Here is a 21,289-nt window from a genome sequence, read left to right as displayed (position 1 = left end):
CGGCATGATTTCGTGTTCCAAATCATTCAGCTTCAGAGACGCTTCAGAGACCGAGGTTCCACAGTATACTGAGAGTTTTATTATGTTTGCTCACCTGCTTGTTTTGATAGTCTGTAAATCCTATTGGTATTTTCCTGTAAACATTTTTTACTATTTTATATAAACCCGGTCCTTTTCTTTCTGGGGATACTGAACCTCCCCCCACCCACATATTAAAAGTGTGGTGCTTACTGTAACAACTTCATGGTGAGTGCCGTGTAAACCAATTGCAGACTTTTGTTTTATTTTATTAAGTAGCCTATAAATTTTGTTACATATGTAAAAGCGCTGAAAGTTCAAGAGTTTTTCAAAAAAGACTGAGAGACCACAGTTGCAGACTAACATTTCATGATAGCAAACCCATATTTCCCATGATGTATTACAGAGGTGGGAATCCAAGGCTCAGCTTTCACTTTACAGGAATTTACTATTTGAATGTGCTCCTCCAGGGCTCTTTATAGAAGCTGAGGCTGCTGAAGAGGCCAAAGATTATTCTTGCTGTGAATCCTGGAAAACCTGCTCCCTGACTTGCAGGACTTTTCCCACCTGATCAGGGAAGGGAAGGCCTGGACTGACTCCAGCTACAAAAGCTGAGGCTGCTAAACAGACTCTTGGGCTGAGGTTTGGGTGGGGGTGGGGATTGCTGCTGTAATTGATATTAAATTTTTGTATCTTTATTTTAGATGTTATGATTTATAAGGAAAAAAATCAATTTGGTTGTGTAATTTTTGATGTTTTACTCATTGGTTATGACTACTTTTGTTATATTTCTAATTATGTATTTTTTCATGTGGTAAGCTGCATTGAGCATGGCTTTAACCATGGAAAAGCAGCATACCTATAAAATTATGTATGTATATATCCGGTGCTATTTTTCTAGAAAAATAGGTACTGGAACTCACCATGAACACCCCACACCGCATTCTGAGAGGTGCCAGAACTTAGTTCCAACTCAGCCAACTCCTAGGGGACTAAGTCCCTTTGCCCCCACCCCCCAGTAAAATATTTGAGGGCCCCAAAAGTTTATAGGTATTGCCATTCAAATGGTGCATGTGCCACACCTTGTGATCAATTATGCGGGACGGGGCTTACCTGCCCCCCTCCAACATTTTATTCAAACTGGCATCCTTCGTTCCGGTGAGTTCTGTTCAAAAAGAAACCTGTATACAGTGGTACCCCGCAAGACGAACGCCTCGTGAGACAAAAACTCGCAAAACGAAAGGTTTTTTCGTTTTCGAGTTGCCTCGCAAGACGAATTTCCCTATGGGCTTGCTTCGCAAAACGAAGCTTGCCCCGGGGACAGCGGGTCTTCTCTTTTGAAGCAAGGGGCGGCCGGGAGATCGCTTCTCCCCACCGCCCCTTGCTTCAAAAGAGGTCCGGGGGCAGCGGGAAGCGCTCCCGCTGCCCCCGGACCTCTTTTGAAGCAAGCGGCTGCGCTTCTCCCCGCAGCCGCTTGCTTCAAAAGAGGTCCCAGACCTCTTTTGAAGCAAGTGGCTGCGGGGAGATCGCTTCTCTCCGCAGCCGCTTGCTTCAAAAGAGGTCCGGGGGCAGCAGGAGCGCTTCCCGCTGCCCCCGGACCTCTTTTGAAGCAAGGGGCGGTGGGGAGAAGCGATCTCCCCGTGCTCCGAAGCCGGGCGGGGGGTGGGAACACCTGCCCCAGCCACCCCGCTTCGGAACGCTGCTCCGAAGCGGGGTGGGGGGGGGGCGGGAGCACCTGCCCCAGCCGCCGGGCTTCGTAGCGCTGCTGCGAAGCCGGGCGGGGGGGTGGGAACACCTGCCCCAGCCACCCCGCTTCGGAACGCTGCTCCGAAGCGGGGTGGGGGGGCGGGAGCACCTGCCCCAGCCGCCGGGCTTCGTAGCGCTGCTGCGAAGCCGGGCGGGGGGGTGGGAACACCTGCCCCAGCCACCCCGCTTCGGAACGCTGCTCCGAAGCGGGGTGGGGGGGCGGGAGCACCTGCCCCAGCCGCCGGGCTTCGTAGCGCTGCTGCGAAGCCGGGCGGGGGGTGGGAACACCTGCCCCAGCCACCCCGCTTCAGAACGCTGCTCCGAAGCGGGGGGGGTGGGAGCACCTGCCCCAGCCGCCGGGCTTCGTAGCGCTGCTGCGAAGCCGGGCGGGGGGGTGGGAACACCTTCTGAAGGCGGGCGGGGGGCGAAAGTCTTTGTCCCCCCCTGCCTGCCTTCCCAGGGGCTTTTAAATCGCCCCGGACAGCGGAGAAGTCCTCCGCTGTCCGGGGCGATTTTAAAATGCCGCCCGCCAGCATTTTAAGATCGCCCGGACAGCGGAAAAGTCCTCCGCTGTCCCAGGGTTTTTTAAAATGCTGGGGGTGAGAAGAAAAGCCCTTGTCCCCCCCCCCAGCCTTCAGAAGAGGTCCGGGGACAGACTGTCCCCGGACCTGGTCTGAAGGCGGTTTCCCTAGGAACGCATTAATTGATTTTCAATGCATTCCTATGGGAAACCGTGCATCGCAAGACGAAAAAACCGCAAGACGAAGAGACTTGCGGAACGAATTAATTTCGTCTTGCGAGGCACCACTGTATATATGGCCCCCCAGACTCTCCCTGGGCCACACCCCTCATCAGTCCTGCTTTGTGCCCTCCTCACACACTTTTGCACACCTATAGTGTGTCCGAGAACCGTAGTGATACCTCTTTCTTTCCTGGATGGAGCGATGTGTGTGACTGTAGAAGCCTGTGGTTTGTGGGTAGGCTTAGAAAAATAAGAGCCACCATGGGTACTTGCCCCTCAAAATGGCTGCCTATGAGGGAAAGAAGCCCTCTGGAGGAAAAGGTGTTAGTAGAGTCACTTAAATAACAGAAACAGAGTCAAAAGAGAGAAAGAAACACTGATAACACTTTGCTGAGGAAAACCGAACATAAACTATATAACTGGAGGAGACATATAGAGAGGGCTTTTGTCTTTCTTACTTCAGGCCTCATACATAGCAGGGAGAAACTCAACCAAACATACAGATCAAGAACTCATTCATCAATCAGAGCACATGCTACCTCAGCAGCAAACATAATGGTACTCTGCTTGGTTGCTAAGCAACACCTCTACCTGCCCCCCTCTTCACTTGTGAATACTAACAGAATTAACCCTTTAGTTGTATATGGAATGATCTCTGCTGATGCAGCTCCAACAAAAGGCAGACATCAGGGAGCTACAGACAATCTCACCTCATGACACATATAACTGCAAGCGTGTGTGTTTGCCTCATGCACAGATTACTTTCACCTCCTGTAATAAAAATACATTTTTACACCTCAAAACTTCAAAAAAGCAAACTTCAAAAAAGCATCAGGTTCTGCATTGGCAATCAGTTGGATATGAACACTTCGTGTTGAGGCCATTTTGAAATTCAGCCATGAAAACTCATTTGAATGAATACTTTCCAGAGGGCAACGGCCAATTTCTCTGACTGTCAGCTGAGCTCTCTCCCATCATCCATTATGTGCCATATTTGGATTGCATTTCTCAGCTTTCCACTTTATAGGGATTTACAATTTGAGTGGGAATTACACATGTTTAGAACCCATTTGGAATTTCTCTACATCTGCCCTTTCCTCTGTCACCTGAACTTTAAATCAACCCACATAAGAAGGCTCTGAAAACCCCTAAAATATTGAGGTTTGAAATATTTCAAGCTTTGTCTTTCCTAGAGCCTCTGTCCTTGTTTGTACAAATCAATCAGACCCTCCAGGGACAGCTGCTAGCATAACAAATAATATAATATCTGCACAGCAGGGAGGGCATCCCCCCTGAGGGGGCATGGCTGTATCCTTTTCAGAATGACGCAAGCTGTTAGAAAGGGGGCACCATACCACGCTGAAGCTAATTCAGCTAATATTTCTGGATTCTAGAAGTGTGTCTAGATAGAAAAGGGAATGTTTTGTGAATATGCTGGCTTTTAGAAAAGAGGTGTCCCTAATAATATACTATAGAAACAAAGGAGTACAGAAGTCAGATTCTGTGATATTTTGGAGAGACCACCAGCACTGCTTCCTATATAGACAATGCCACATGTGACTATAATTGCATCAATGCAATTAGGATGTATGCTTTTGTTATGTAAATGGCATGTGTGGGGAAGCCTCTGGACTGTGGGGATGAGCAGTTTCAGTCTCTCTCTCTCTCTCTCTCTCTCTCTCTCTCTCTCTCTCTCTCTGCCATGATCCAAACAAAAATACCTCTCTATTTGCGTTTCAAGGGAAGTCTGCAAACAACAGCTTTGGGGAGCTGCACAAGTCCATGAAAGGATGAGAAGAAGTTGAACGCCCCACCTCTGATGGACCTGGGGCTGTTCAGGTTATGCTATTTGCATAACCAAACAAATGTGCATCCACACAAAATTAACATCAGATCAAATTGAGCCCTAAGCTACAGACCTATTTACATGCCTGCCTTGTTTGTCCATCAAAGGGGAAATGCATGGGAACAATGTGCCTAAAGTCCATACAATTTACATCTGAATTTTCACGTGCATGTTTTCCCCCCCTTTAAATTAATCAAAACCAAGATGGAATAGACCTATGATTGAAGACATGCAAAATTGACAGATAATAGAAATTGGCTGGTCCACCCATCCCTACTGGTTGGCTACAGTTCAGTTTGAATTGTCTTAAGAAAAATTAACTCATCATCTTAAGGTTTCGAAGGGGAGTACTAAGCCAATGGACTTTGCTGCCTATTGGAGGGCACTTGTGGTGCACATGAGCAAACAACATATGAAGCCACTTATCCCAGTGAAGTATGACTTTATTTGGCAATACCTATGGCATATGACTTTGCTTGATTGATAGGTCCATATATTGCCCCCTTCACCAGACCCCACTTAACAGGAGTGCCAACTTGGCTCTGCCTGGGGCCATGGGTGGCATGCAGCGTGCCTGGCCCTGGCACCGAAACTTGTGGATGCCTGGCCCCTTCATGGGAAATTTTGTGGGTGCTCAGGCACTCCAGGGAGTTGGCATCTATGCTGCTTAACAAGATGACAGTCCTCCTTTTCACTGGCTTCCTTATGCCTCCCTCTCTGCTATCTGCTTACACATTGATTTTCCACAAAGCCATTCCAGTGGCTGCTTTATTGGATTTTGGGTTTTTTATTCACCGTGTTTAGCATTATTGTCGTATGATTTACTAGTTCTGTTGTCCTTTTTAAGGTTTCAGTAATAAAATGTGTCAGTCATAAAATGAATGAATGAATGGACTCTGTTCAGTTGCTACTAGACCACAACCTGTAGATCCAACATAGAGAACCTCTGGCCAACAGACCTATCACAGCCCACCAGACCTGTTAACCAAGCCCATGCATTTCGCCTGAAGCACATCCACTCCCCTCCCCCTTCTCCACTTCTCCCATTCTACAGTGAGTTGGCAAAGCAGACCACAGACCTCTTTCACTTGAGGGATCCAGTCTTCAGGAGAAAAAAAGTTCCCCAACCTTGTTGTAGATTCTGCCTACAATTTATAACGTTACAGGGTGGAGACAGATGAAGCTTCTCACTTTGTTCATCTTCATGGACAACTGCATATTCCTGCCTTGCAGGGGGTTGGACTAGATGATCTTTAGGGCCCCTTCCAACTCTACAATTCTATGATCCTTCCATACACCCTCCCACCCTGCTCATCATGAGGTGAAACTGAGATCTGGTTTGTCTACAGGAAGCAGGAGATACAAAAGGGCAAGTGGAAGAATCAGATGGGAGATGCAGCAGCTCCACCATTGCCCATTGCACTGGCATTTTGAAACCATTTAGTTTGGGACAAGGTAGCCTAATAAACCAATGTGCAAGGACAGCCAACCCTACTCTGCAAAGGACTTCGTTTTCCTTATGGAAGCCTGTTTTCTTCTAGCATTCCTGATGCATGAACCTTGCCTCAAACCATGAGCAAGAAAGTCACTCCCTGAAATGAAATGCATTGTGCTATAACTACTACATCAGGTGCAAATGCTGGCAATATATCATAGATCATAGCCCATTAATGTCTATTTTCATTTCTAGCTGGCCTTCAGCAAACTCAAGGAAGCACGGCTGCTCACTCTGCTGCCGACAGCCCTTTCAGGCATTAAATATAACATTGGCATTCACATTCCCAGAGTCATAGCAGAATTATTTCACTGAGTTCTCTATAGCTACCTATGCCATTCTAGCACCCTCCAGGTGTTTTGGAGTTGTAGTCCAGAATATCTGGAGGGCACCAGGATGACAAACGGGCCTAGTCATTCTGGGCATTCTGTAGCCCTACTGTCAAAAGTCCTATAACACCTTTTACAAAGTCTGCATGCAGAACATAAGATTTTACCTAGCAGTACAAGTGTTGAACGTACTAGATGCTATGTCAATTATGTTTCAAACTGCAGTTTTACAGAACTTTTAGAGAAAACGGATTATGCTTTACTTTGCTCCATCAAGCTCCATCTGAACTCCTCAGGAGACCAATGACTGTGAAACTGGCCAGAACATAAGAGTATTCAGAGGTTCTATTAAGGTGACCATTTTTGCACTGTCAAATGAGAGGGCAGAAAAAGCACATGTGTTTGCATAAAATTTGCATGTGCTGAATCGTAATTACAGGTGTAAATTTAGAAATAGTGATTATAATTTAAGCAGAAGTACAGTACATAGGAGGGGAGATTGAGATCAGGTGACCTAATAGGCTTTCTCAGTCTGCTCTCCAGGTTTTAATGATTGATGGGTAACTTCAAAGCTCCTGTTCTCTATTCTTTGCTTCTACATATTTATTCTTAAACCTGACTTGGAGTAGGCAGTCCTTCAAATAAGGACACCTTCAGATAGAGTTGACTCTGATGCTTCACCCACTTTTGCCTCTGGCCACACCCACCACTTCCATGTGATCCCCAAAAGTTTCCCCAGGAGAGAATGTGATCCTCAGGCTAAAAAGATTTCCTTACCCTCAGAGTAAAGGCATCTGTCTCTTCCCACTCAGATGCCAACTGGGGTGCTGAACATAGAATTATTGTACTGTCGAACCTTGGATCCCAAATGCCTTGCGTGTCAAATGTTTTGGCTCCCAAACGCCGCAAACCTGGAAGTGAGTGTTCTGGTTTGCGAATGTTCTTTGGAAACTGAACGTCCGACGCGGCTTCTGCAGCTTCTGATTGGCTGCAGGAGCTTCCTGCAACCAATCAGAAGCCATGCCTTGGTTTCCAAACTTTTTGGAAGTCAAACGGACTTACAGAATGGATTCCATTTGACTTCCGAGGTACAACTGTAATCTCAACCAAAGCCAATGGTCTTCTGCTTCTGGACCAGCCCCTACTCCATATACTGCCCACCTGAAAGGTTTCTGTAATGTGGCTCTTGTTCTGAAACAGCTTCTCCACCCCTAAAACAGAGGACTGTCCCCTGTAAAGCAGGACCAAGACACCCCAAGTCTGATTTGGGCTATCCTAAAAAGTAGCTACTGATAAACTTCCCTCCTCCATTAATGTATCTAATCCCTTTTAGAGTATTATTAACTAGTGATCAGCATCACATATTTTGTAGCAGGAAATCCCACAACTTCATTATAGAATCCTTTGCCACTAGGTGCAAAACCTTGTTCAGCAACTATTGTTTTTTGGGGGTGGGGGCCATATTTGGAACCGAACATTTCTCAATATTAGCTCCACCTACTGACACACCTCCACGCATGGTAACACAAGCACAGGGCTCTAACCCTCTTTCTGCTCATGTGAACAGTAATAGAGGTTCCGGTTCCTGCATTTGAGGGGGTTAGACTAGTTGGCCCTTGGGGTCCCTTCCAACTCTACAATTCTATGAGGCTTTGACAAAGCTTTTTGTATTTCAGTAGATCCTGGCAAAGTGCTGTTAGAAAGCAGGGTGTGTGCTTAATGAAGGGCTGTGTTTTGGGACTGGATTGAATTCCTCTGGACCTGTGCCTGGAGTAACCAAGAGAGGCAAATCAGTTTGCCAGATTTCCCAAGCACATCATAGGGGTATCTGCACATTACATTCAATGAGTGTACAGTCTATGTACCTGTTCAACAAATATTTGAATTGTATATTCCTACACATGTAACATTAAGTGTATGGGCATTCTGTGTGTTACACAATAGATGAACTGTACAAATAAACAAGAATACACATTTGTACATGTGTAGAGAGGCAGCTTGTACCTGTGCACGGTATATAATGTGTGAACAACTCATTGCATTTAAATACCAGGAAAGATAAGTGAAATGTAGACATTTAAGTGGTGTTCACATGTTACATTCAACAAATGTACAGTTTGTGGACCTGTGCTCAGAATAGTTGAACTGTACAAATCAACATGCAATCATTCTTTCATACAAACCTGTGTAATCTTAGCTTGCACCTACACCCAGTGTAATATATTTGACTGATTTAACAAAATTTATATACCACTTGATTGCGGTAAAGCCACTAAGCACTTGGAAATAAATATTAAAATTATTACAAATCAGTTCAAATCAATTAAAAACAATTCAAAATAATTAAAATTAATGGGAAAAGAGATTAAAGCACACCAACATCTATATGTCTGTATAGGCTTGCCTAAACAAATGTGTGATGTATGAACAAGCCTGTCATAACCAAAGTATGGTATTCTGCATAAGCAGTACTTTTCAGGAATTGGAAATAAAAATTAGAATCATAGAATTGGAAGGAATCCTGAGGGTCATCTAGTCCAACCCCCTGCAATGCAGGAATCCTGCCCACAGCCATTCCTAGGCAGGCTCAAATCACCAGCCTCCGGTTTAGCTACACAACCTCCAGATTTCAAAAGGAGGTTATAGAAGAAGTAGTGAAGCTGCTGAAGAAAGCATATAGAGTTCTGCTAGAATGGGAAACAAAAGATGAGGAGGTCAAAGCAGTTCTGATCAAATGGGCACAAGATATAGGGCACAATATACAATTTGAGGATTGGGAAAATCTGTAGAAGGTGGACTTGAAATTTACAGATTGTTCTCTTCTGAAATAAAATTACATTAAAATGATGTATAGATGGTATATTACACCAGTACAAATGGCAAAAATGTACAAAACTGGGTCAAATATATGTTGGAAATGTAAAGAAAAAGAAGGTAACTTGTATCATATGTGGTGGGAATGTAGAGAAGTTAAAAAAATTTGGGAGATGATATCTAATGAATTGAAAAAGATGTTTAAAATGACATTTGTAAAGAAGACAGAAGTGTTTTAGTTAGGGATTTTAGGACGAGACCTGCCAAGAAAAACAAAGAATGATTGATACTTGTTTTGTTAAAATGGTTTAATAAAAATATTTTTAAAAAATAAACAAAACAAAACACCAGCCTCCTGGTTACCAGCCAGATGCAGTGGCCCTTTCTGCCACAATGCCCCCTGCGTGTGTGTATGCACTCGTGCATGTGGACAAATATGAATTATATAATTACAAGGGTAAAAAACTCATCCTGAACTTGTTTGAGGGTATTGTTCCATTGTAACTCTAGCAGCAAATCCATATTGTCTCCTCCACCCACCCAAAATCCCATATGAGTTTTTAGTAGTAAATCCTTGTGGCTGTAGGATTATGATTTTGATTATCTCAGTACTGTAGTGTCTTCAGTATACATGGGACTTTACTGAGTAGCAATGCAAACACATCAGCTCCCTGCCCCAAGTAGATTCCAATTTGATTTCGCTAGAAAATATGGGCGGGGGGGGAGGATCAAGTGAATCATAGAATCATAAAGTTGGAAGGGAAGAGAAGAAAAGACAGATAAGGCACATGTAACAAAGATAGAGGGGAACAACTGCAGTGGCTTTGCTCCAGCTATTTTCAAACTTCATTATCCCCACTCCTCTCAAAGACACACAAATGTACATGTACAGTTGAGTTTATTCTCTTTCTTTCTTTTTCTGTAGTGCAAAGATGTTGCTTCCTAAGAGAGGAAGGCAGAGCAGGAGTCATATGTGTTAACAAAAAGCCAGGAGGCAAGGTGAATGGGGAAAACACTTGGATTTCTGCTTTAAAGATGGAACTCAGGTGCTGAAACAAAGCATGAAGACTTACAGCAGGCTCAGTACCATCAGCAGCCACCGCAACTGGATGTTGCCCCCTTCATGTTCAATGCACATCAGTTTCCTGCCCATGGCAAAATGGTAACAAAGCAGGCCTGGTTGATTGCTGACACCATGATGTCATTATTGGAAATCCTAGCTTCAGGGACAGCATTTCCATGGGATGACATCATTCAAGATGGCAACTCACTGGCTTAAAGACAAGTGGCAGAGTACCTCTGCAACTTAAGAGTACATGGAAATGTTGCCTGAGAGGGATGAGAAGCAACATGGAAATGTTGCCTGAGAGGGATGAGAAGCAACATTTAACCTTTGCATCTCCAGGCACACAATGAGCAGAAATCTATTTGTGCATCCACCTTGACAAACAAAAAAGGTAGCAGCTGTAGACACGGATATCCAGAATCTCCACCTTTAGAAAGGACTGGTACCATACAATCAAGGCTTTTAAAGATGCTTATTTAGATATACATACTAGGAAAAAACCTTTCATTTGCCTCTCAGATATACCGTGGAGAGTGGCGATCTTTTTTTTAAAAAAGGATGACTCCTCACTTTATCACAAAATATGACTCTCTGCAGGAATCTCCAAACTCGCCATGGAACGCTGTGAGAAATATTAGACATGCCAGACTCTGCTGCATCACCATGCCTGAATTCCCTCTTTTAGTCCATCTCTCTATCCATTCCTGCCTCCTTTTAACAGGCATAGCACTGCAAACATTCCTCCTCCGCCCCCTTTCATACTCCAACTGCCCCCATTGACAGATCCACACCCACATCTGCTACACCTCTCTCACTTCAGCAGACACACCTTCCCCCGGGGCATCTCCATGTAGCTTCCCTTCTGAGCTGCCACAGATGCACCTTACAGAGACACTGAACACAGTCGCCCCAAACAAAGGGACACACCCTGCAGTCACACTGATGCACATGGATGGCAAATCCTGTGGTTTTCACCCCCTCCAACCTTGTTCCCCCCACCCCACATGAAAAAACGTTTTGTAAAGCCACAGGTACTGGAAGCATGAGAAAGCTCAACTTGTATTATAAAACATTTTTTAAAAAAATTGTTGCAGTAATGAGGAGCAATAAAAAAGCATCCTTTAGCACAAATGATAAACTAAAGATCACATCAGCAATGTGCTTTATTAAATCATCTTAAATGATCTTACAAGTTTTAAGGCAATCTACTTTGGGTTTTTTGCATGACTCACAATGTGAGGTTTGGGCATTTGGAGTTGGTGACTTTGCATGCTGCAGACACTGAGTCACATTTACAGACCGGCGACTCCGCACAACTATGCCTGTATGCTCCGCACAACTATGTATGGCTACATAAATGCATGTATATACCTTGCAGAACATAAATGCATGCATATACCTTGCAGAACATAGTGCAAATTGTTCACATACACCCTACCGAGACACAGCTTCACCCAGACACACCCATGTGGAATAGTACTTTCCACAAATCCTCCAACCACATGGATACACATTCTTATTCACACTCGCTCCTACAGAAATCCTGGGCACACCCCCTTTAATACAAAGCAGAAGCACTGATGCATTGGGTACAAGGCGGCACGGAGAGTGATATTGCAGACATGGTCCTGAGGGAATACTCAGAACAGCCTTCTCCTTTCCACTCCAAATCAACACACAGACAGACATAATTCCAAATGGCATAACACAAACACCATGCTTTCTAGTAATATTTCCAGCCCAAGAACATGCATCCTGCAAATATACTGGGTATGACTACTTATGTGCACACATGCTCTAAACACATACATGGTCCTTAATGCCCCTCCATATGATGGTAGTTGCCCTGTACACATACCACCCTCAGGCAACCTCACTAATGACCCACAGAAGGACATCCCTATGGACAGACTGAACATAATACCCAAAAGCCACAAAAGACAAAACCAACATACAAATTGTTATGTACATATTTGAATACCTGGCACATTTCCCCCTCCTTCCCCAAATGAACTCGACTTCAAATGCATATACATGCAAGCACACCCAAGCACAGACATAGTACAGAAACATGCCCACAATTTGTACAGAAATCATGCAAATACACTGTGCATTGAGGACCCCCCTGCCCAGAACATCATTTAAATGATGGGGAGAAAAGTCCTTATTAAACAACCAGTGGAGAACTTCCTGCTCCTTTTAATAGGCACTGTTTTTCTTCTCAGTCCCTGTAGGAACTGAGCACATGATTTGCATGTGTGTCCAGTCTTCTGTGAAGTGGTCTCAGGAAGGGGGGCTGAAGGGAGACATCCACCTGAGACCATGGAAAGCTACCACCCATCAGATATTGGGCCAGATGATCAACAGTCTGGTATAAAGGCAGCTTCATAGGATCCATACCCAAGGTTCTGAATGAATTATATTGCCATTCATGAAAAAGAACCCATGGATTAAATGCTGCTTCTTTTAACAATCCTGTGAACCAGGCCCTTGCCATTCATATACTGGATCATGACCCATGCTCCTCTAATGAGGGCTAAAGTAGTGGGACTCCTATGCGTTGCTTTCTAAGCTGATCATGCCTCTTCCACACACCCATGCCCTCCCTGCACCAGCAAGCAAGCATTGTTTCCTACTAATTACCTTCTTCCAGCTCATCCATGCTCCCAATCTTTCTGGTGCCATCAATGGTGTAAATGTAGCGAACTCCCTGAGGCAGGTTAATGTTATCAGACAGAGACCGAGTCAGGTCAGCAAGCAAGGCGTCAAAGCTTCGGAAGCGGTCTCCGGAAACAGCGTACACAATCCCCTTGAAGTAGCGGTCCCCGTTGCGGTAGAAGCGCACCTTCTTGGCTTTCTTCTCATTGCTCAGCGCTTGCAAGGTCCTGGTCCGGTAGAAGCTACAGTGGGCACTGTGAGTGGGGCTAGGCAGGCCATTCATACGGGAGCCTCGCATGTTTCTGGACGCCTTATCTCTTTCGTCAAAGTGTCCAAAATCAAGTTCCATAGCTCGGTGAGCCCTAGAGGTGTGAAGCTGAGGCAGAGGAGGAACAGGAGAAGGGAAAGATGCAAAGGGAGGAATTAAGTGAGTCAACCCAATAACTGGCAATTGGTGGTCCTGGATGTGGAAAGAAACCCACACTTTTGCTCTTATGTTTTACTTCCCCTGGAGTAACACCATAGAAGGTTTCTTCCTTGTATGTGGGGGTGTGGTTCAAGTGCCGGGAAGGGTGGGTGTACTCTAGGCAATACAATGGAGCAGACTTAGTAATAGGCAACCAATTGCATGGAGTTGGCCCCAGGGATTCTAAGGATCCCTTGCTATATCTGGCTTAGTAGGTGAGACTGGGACAGAAATGTCCAGGGTTGCCATTTCAGAATGCAAGCCATCCACAAACTACTAAAGACCAGTGAACAGAAGTTCACTGCAGTGTAGTTGGGGCTGCAGACTGAAGGCAGAAAAAAGAACTTCGGCTGGTAGGTGGATACAAGGAAGTGACAGACTAAGCAACCCTGAGGGATTAAGCATCCCAAAGACTGAACCACCAGCTTCACTTGCATGGTTTTCAACATGCCCATTCACAGATGGGGTGACAAGCTGAATCACAGGGCTATGTCAAATGGGGGACTATAAATTGAAATGGCTGATAGACCAGGAAGACATCTAGCTAGGATCCAGACTTCTTTGTGACCAGTCCTTCATAGACCTCCTCTGATCTAGCTATCAGTTTCAGATATTAGAATCTGGGAGGCAGTGGGTGGGAATCCCTGACATTCAAATGGCATTGGAATAAGTTTATGTTAAATTGCAAGATTTCCCCCTGCACAGTTAATCTGCTGCATCATCTAATCAGGAAGAGGGGTTTTTTATCCCCTCCCCCACACGCCTTCCCTCTTAATGAAGCATTTTTTAATTGCTGAAGGTATGTGCATCACACCACTACAAGCGCACCTTTCATTGTTCAGAGGCTGCGGCGTAGTACTACTATAGGAAGAGGGAGCGGACAAGAGAGTCAATTGAATTTCTGCAGCGGAGCGGAGAGGGGGGCGGGCGGAGGAATGACAGAAATAATCCCGAGCATGAACTAAGACACAAGAGAGTGTATCCTCTTGCAATGGAAAACTCCAAACCAGAAAGAAAGCTCTGGGTGACTGGAAACCTTATACCGCTACCATTTGGCTATGCAGGGCTATTAACATGCAGCTCACATCTTCTCATCACAGATTCACACAACAGAAATGGGATTAAAGCCCTAGACTCAGCAATCAGGTACAAATCCTGGAAAAATCTGTTGCTTTCCTTCTGCCTCTCATCCGGCTAGCCAAGCCCTGTCCCTTCATTCATTCTCTTCCGTGCCAGTGACCTGTCTCTGACCCTATTGTCACTGTTGGGTAGCAAAAGGAGTTTCCATTCCCACTAGCCTATCTTCCTTTCTCCAAGTTTAAGAAAATGCTTCCCCCTGCCAGCACTTAAAGACTCTCACAGGTCTAGAAACGATGTTCTGAAAACAATGCAATCTCAGCACAACTTTTGCAGTCAAGAGATTTTTGTTGGGAGGCATTGTTCACTTGCAATGCGAGGTCTTTCTTTCTCCCTCTCTTGTGCATCTGGCATCTGTTACTTTCTGCCTGGGAAAGCGTAAGCTCTACTCACCGGTTTTTCAGCTCGCAGGGTGGAGATGCTAAGAGAGAGAAACCCAGCCACACTCTGTCTTTGTTGTCTGAGCTCCAAGCAAGAAATTCCTGCCAGTTTGGCTAGGACTCCTCCTAGGTCCTAGTGCCTTGAGTCACACACACACACACACACACACACACACACACACACACACACACACAGCCCCCTTCTGCAAAGTATTTTTGTGTCAGTGGGCTTGCTGCTCATGATGGATTGACTCTCTAAAATTCTCCCTCTCCAAACTTAACAGAGGAAAGAGAGCATGATTCCAGATTTCATTTCCTTAAGCAGATGAAGAGGGCTGAGTGAGCTACATCTTGACTGCATTGTTCACTATGTTCCAAGGCAAACCTCCCATTGTCTCTACTTGTCCTAATGACCTTCCAGACCCAGCTGGAATCAGCCAACATTTGATTTATGCCACAGTGCTACGAATCTGCAGATGCAATGAAGGTGTTAAGTCTTGTAAGCTGAATTTCTGATTCCTGTTGAAAATCACACATGCCTTGTGGACTAGGAGGGGGAGGTTGTGAGCAAATGATGGCATAAGCTGACACTCCCCAGCCACACTCATGAACAGAATCTGCCCACAAGGCTGGGAACAAGGAGGCACTTTGTTGGACTGATTTTTAAAGACCACAACTTCATCCATTATAAACAATAGATCTGCAATGGGATGGCCTCCCCTGATTAAAAGCAGCCCCAAGCCCACAGTACGGGTAACTATTTAGGTTGCAAAGGCATGCCTTAGGCACCTGCCAACAGCAGCACCTTTTAGAGCAGGCATAGCAGCCAACAGGGTGCCCAATCTAGTGATATTAGACTGTGACTCCCATCAGCTTTAGCGAGCATAGCCAATAGTCAGGAATGATTGGTGTGGGAGTCCACAATTTCTGAAGGGTACCAATATTGACGACCCCTGTTTTAGGACAACCCATCCCTGTTTCTGAGTTCAATCCCTTACTATCAGCTCCTCTAAGCCACACCTCATTGAGATAAGCTTGCCCTCCTTACTTACTTCCACTTAGACCAGAGGTCAGCAAACTTTTTCAGCAGGGGGCCAGTCCACTATCCCTCAGACCATGTGGGGGGCCAGACTATATTTTGAAGGGGGGAGAATGAGTGAATTCCTATGCCCCACAAATAACCCAGAGATGCATTTTAAATAAAATCACACATTCTACTCATGTAAAAACATGCTGATTCCTGGACCGTCTGCAGACCGGATTTAGAAGGTGATTAGGCCAGATCTGTACCCCGAGCCTTAGTTTGCCTACTCATGACTTAGACCCTGTGGCATTGCATGGTTGCTAAGGTAAGTCCTCCATTCACTGCTTCCACCTGCCCTGCTCCAGGCCTTCATGTCCAGCATTGAGTTCCAAGAACAGGGCCTTCTCTGTGGTAGCCTCTGTATCTCTGGAATGGCCTCTTCAGGGAAATTCACATGTTAAACTTTGGGGAAACATTCAAGAAGACCTGGATTCAGCCAGATTTATGCTTGTTTTATTTAATAACCGCTTTAGTTCCTCCTGTTATTTTATTGTTTTTGATGTTTAGTTTTTTACTGTCATCCTAAATTTTAATGTTGCACTGTAGCCTCAGCCTCAACCAGCACCACCATGCTGGCTGGAGCTGATGGGGGATGTAGTCCAAAACATCTGAAGGGCAACAGGTTGGGGCAGCTGCTGTACTGATTTCTTGAAGTCTGCTTTGAGTATATACCTTAAAACATGGGCTAGAATAATAGATTCATAAAATTGTAGAGTTGTAAGGACCCCTACAACTCCAGGGGTCCAGTTGTAAGGGCCCCTACAACTCCAGGGTCCAGGGGTCAGCAAACTTTTTCAGCAGGGGGCCGGTCCACTTTCCATGAGACCTTGTGGGGGGGGGGCTGGACTATATTTTGAAAAAAAATAAATGGATGAATTCCTATGCCCCACAAATAAAAGCACACATTCTACTCATGTAAAAACACGCTGATTCCTGGACCATCTGGATTTAGAAGGTGATTGGGCTGGATCCGGCCCCCCGGGCCTTAGTTTGCCTACTCATCATCTGGTCCAACAGCCTGCAATACAGGAATAATAAAATAATAATAAGAACAACCAAATTCCTTACTTTTACATCATGTTTTACATGATCTGGCAAATCCACTTGTGACCTACTAATTGCACTGAATTAATTGCAAATCTCTGAAGAAATAAACCTGTACCCCATACACTGTCTGTTGCAGGCAGAAAAACCACAAGTGTCTTGCCCAACGGTGTGCTGAAGTGGGAGGGAAATGGTTACTCAGTCCCAACAGCTGTTCAGGAACCCCCATACCATGTCTTTGTTTGGGTACATGGGAGCGAATAGGAATTGCAAATGCATCTGGGGAAAAGAGGCTGGGCTATTCTATGGGCAGTCCAGTGTACTTTCAATTGGCTCCAGCCTTCATTGTGGACCCACCTCCAGTGGTGGACCTTGAGGTCTCAATTTCAACAGTGCCTATGCGGTGCCCCCAACCTCTGTTGCTTCAGCCTAAATAATAGTTGTGGTATCCCCTGCGGTGCAACCTCTCAGTGCAACTGAACTGGGGTGGGGACACCCCTAAATCCACCTTTGCTGCCTCCCCTTAATGTCTATCAAGACAGGCCCTGTTTACAAGTGTGAATGATGTCACCTTGCTTGCTTCTGAATGGTCACAGGCACAGCTGACCAGGCGATGCTAACTACTTGTACCCCACCCCCAAAATGCTAACTTCAATTTTCAAAAACAGATGTCTAAATTTCAATTCCAAGTATACATAATTAAACAATCTTGGATTATCTTTCTCGAATACAAAAGAAAATGTTTTAGCACACAAATCACTTTTAATCATCTTGTTAATTATTCAAGGCTCTTAAAAGTTTCAATTTCAGACACACCAGAATTGCAATTTGCATGCCTTTTTCTTTGGAAATTTGGTCACCAATTCCTTCAAGCCAAGTGCTGATGCTCTGGCATGTTCAATTGATATTGTTTAGGGTTGCCATACATCTAGAATTTCCGGGACATAGCTGGTATTCAGCCCTCCTAAACAGCATCTGGGTGGATGTATGGCACGTCCGAAGTGTAGATTTTGTGTCCGGATTGCTTCACTTTTTGAAATATGGCAACCCTAATATATTTGCCAAGCCAGCAAGTCTCTTTTACTACACAGTTGAGCATATGTGAGTTTCTATAAGTTTGAGTTCTGAGAAACTGTATTCAATACTTGTCACTGACACTGGAAGTGTGAGAAAGATCCTTAGAGGAACAGAAACATTAGGCAAATTATACATGAGTTTTTGTTGAACCGTAAGCTCACAACCTACATGCATTTAGCTTGTGTGCATTCAGCTTTCCGTGCTTGGGGGGGAAAGTTAAAAAAGAAGAAGAAGTAAAAAGGGGGCATTGGAGGGGCATCAAGGGGGAAAGACTTTGGCAATCCCATCCACCATTGCAGCCAATCTGTTTTGACAATACATGATTTTGTTCCCCAGAACGTTAACCCCTGCATGTTGCAGGGTTCCTGTAGCATGAGGAGAAATTTTCCTTGTGGTAGCAGAGACTATGTCAGTCTTCAAGCTATTGCTGTAACTTCACAGCACAGATGTTCAGCATCAATATCCTATTTCCCACTGTGCATCAATGGTTTTCCTAAATTCTTGCAGGCCTTAAGTACTGTATATATTCAGTAGATTTGTTGTTGTTGATACTCTATATATCATGCAGGAGCCAAATTACATTGTAGCTGTTGGACTCTCTCTTGAACAGATTGTATGGCCCATGACTAAGACAGCATCGTAGAAACTTATATCGAATTGTGGCTTTGGAGCTTGTGGTGCGTCTTCTTGGGCCTCATTCTCAAACTGCTGTTTCTTTCTCTGTTTTCTAACTTGTTCTGTCCCAAAGTCTGATAGAATTTCGAGCTCCTTTGCAGTAGCATCTATCAAAACCCCCAACACACCTGCAGCCCACAAGGTCACTTCCAATTGGTCACTTCCAATTGGCTTGTAGCTGAATATAAATCAGTTTCCTTATTCTGTAGTAGCTTGCTTGTAAGATTGACTTCCAAAGGGAGGTTGTACCATATAACAAGGGATACCACAAACTTGAACTTACAAATTTCATCAGCAAAGGGCCTTAGCTTCAGTTTGGGAAGTATTCCCAGCTAAACCTTTTAGGCTTGTGTCATCAAAGACCTTTATTAAAGCATCACATACCAAAATGGTATCTCTGTGGTTTCAAAGCATTAATATAAAATATAATAATAAAAGTAAAATATTATTGGAAATTTATAAGATACTGTAAAAGAAAAACTAATCTGTATAAAACTGTGCTCCTCAAAGGTCTGCATCCTAGGCTGCTGCCCAGTTGGCCTAATGAGAGCAGTGGCCCTGGGGGAGAGGAGAAGAAGCAGAAGCAATATCAGCTTTTGTTCTAAACAAACATGTTATCCTTTCCATTCTATTGCAACTTATTATTTTTTTTAAAAAAAACCTGAAATTATACCCGTTGTTGTAATAATCTTATGTAAACCACTTTGTGAGGTCCACCTGAAAAGTGGTCTATAAATGCTGTGGATATAAAATTACTGCAACAGCATCTGAGGTAGTGTAGTAGGATGGAGAGATGACTGGGTCTGTACAGGTTTCAGCTCGCACCCCGCTCAGCACCAGCAGCGCCACAGCCGCAGCCAGACAAAGCAGCCTCAGCCCGGCGCCCGCCATCGCGACCAGTGAGATGCGACGAGGAAAAGCCCCTCTTTTCGGTCGATGTGGATCATCGAGGTGCCTGGAGCGGACCATGGGTCTCCACTGAGGTGCTGGCAGCATTCATTGGTCTCCTTGTGTATTACATGGCTTTCAGTGCCAAGAGCAACATCCAAGCATAATCTGTTTCAATAAACCTATAAAAATACTGCAACTAATATTAAATAAATAATGTGCATAATGAAGTCAAGTGCTCCTGAAGATATGGCTGCTGCCCAGTAATTGGTGTTCAGAGGCATACTACCTCTGAATGTGAAATCCATCCAGCTATTACTGTACTACATTACCCATCATCCTTGACCACTGGCCATGCTCATTGAGGCTGATGGGAGCTGGCACCCAAAAGCAACTGGAAGCCAGCAGGTTCCTCAGCCCTGCTGTTGTAGCAGCCAGTGACCTGCCTCCCATAAGTTAGTCTACTCATTTCTTAATTGTCAGATGGCAATGGTGGTTGCTCGTGAGTAACCAGTCAGGACTCCGACCTGTCTTTTACAGGGTTTTCAGCGTTTGAGAACCAAGGCGGTTGAGAAGCAAGCAGTGGCAGAGCTTCATGCTCTGGCACCAGGGGGCAGAGAGCAGGCAGAGGCGGGGCTGGTGCGCATCCTGGGGGCGGGGGCACTGGCCGCAGGGGCATGGTGCGCATCCTAGGGGCATGGCACATCGCCTGTGGGGGTGTGGCGCCCAGTGCTAGCAGGGGGGCAGCAGTGATGGCACCCCACCAGGATCGTGCTGCTGGGGGTGGTGCGCTCCCCCCGCACTCCTCTTCCTCCGCCAGTGGAAGCAACGTACCACTGTAATAGTTTTGCTTTGTTACAGAACTGTGGCTTTGGGGCCGAGAAACTGTCATGCCATGCTAATTTTCATTTACACCAGTGGAGGTGGTATGGCACTACAACATTGCATTGGACAACATCGCTACTCCCCAACACTTTCTGCATGTATGTGTTTCTGTTCCCCCATGATTCCCTCATGATTTCCCCATGAAAATAACTTTCACAATTGTTGTTACTTTACTCCCATGATTTTCTCAGTTAAGGGGGCTGCAAATGCATTTTTTTTCTAGAGTCAAATATCAGAGTCAGAGTCAGCCCTGGGGCCACCAGGGTGAACCCAGCTAGTGCCTTGTTGGAGCCTCACATAAGATAATCTGATGCTTGTTGAGACACTAATGGGCCTCAGTGATGTTGCTGTCCCTGATTACATCACTTTTCGCTGGGCAGAGGGAAAAGGCGGTTTTGTGAAGCCCTCATTGCTTAATGACTTCAGGCATGGCCAGTGACTGAGGCACTGGAATTGCAGCCATTTCCCTCCCATCAATAAATTCATTTAGATAAAAAGGTAGGTTAAATTTAGTTCCTTGAATCCAATTACTTGGCCTAAATGAAGGAAACGCTCTGTCCGCCAAGCAGTAGCAGAGAGTCAATGTTTACCCTGAGCAATTTAATCTGGCTAAATATATATAGCTGCCCTGTTCCTTGAGATTTCCTTCTCCCCCACCCCCACTCCTTTGTTTGGAAAAGGGCGATGAAAGAAAATATGGTTACAAGCAGCCATCATGGAAACTCCTGGTTTGAATCTCACTGCACCACATCCACAAAGTCTCTAGGTGGCCATTGACAATGTCCTGCCTTCTAGACATAACTTTATGTCTGAATTATGGAGCTGATGGATGAGATCCAACATTAGTCATACACAGAGTATAGCCATTGAAATCAACATTTACTTCAATGAGTGTGTTCTAACTAACATTAGATCTTGCTAGATTTGATTTACTAAAAT

General features: G+C 45.0%; 1 protein-coding gene across 1 annotated transcript in view; it reads right to left on the bottom strand.

Annotated features, from left to right (window-relative positions):
- Window positions 1-14,843, bottom strand: part of LOC308578784 (neuronal migration protein doublecortin-like) — an 87,246-nt gene extending 72,403 nt beyond the window's left edge. Inside the window, exons 1-2 of the mRNA XM_081179350.1 lie at window positions 14,711-14,843; window positions 12,700-13,090 (exon numbers count right to left, since the gene is read on the bottom strand). Coding sequence (XP_081035476.1) covers window positions 12,700-13,063 — 364 coding nt within the window. The 5' untranslated portion in view covers window positions 13,064-13,090; window positions 14,711-14,843. The remainder of the gene's footprint in view (window positions 1-12,699; window positions 13,091-14,710) is intronic.
- Between the last annotated feature and the right edge of the window lie 6,446 nt (window positions 14,844-21,289).

Source organism: Podarcis bocagei (genome assembly GCF_964188305.1).
Source record: "Podarcis bocagei genome assembly, chromosome: Z".
In the NCBI taxonomy this organism is placed as follows: Eukaryota; Metazoa; Chordata; class Lepidosauria; order Squamata; family Lacertidae; genus Podarcis; species Podarcis bocagei.
Note: the sequence above shows the minus strand (reverse complement) of the source record. Positions and strands in the feature narration are given on the sequence as shown.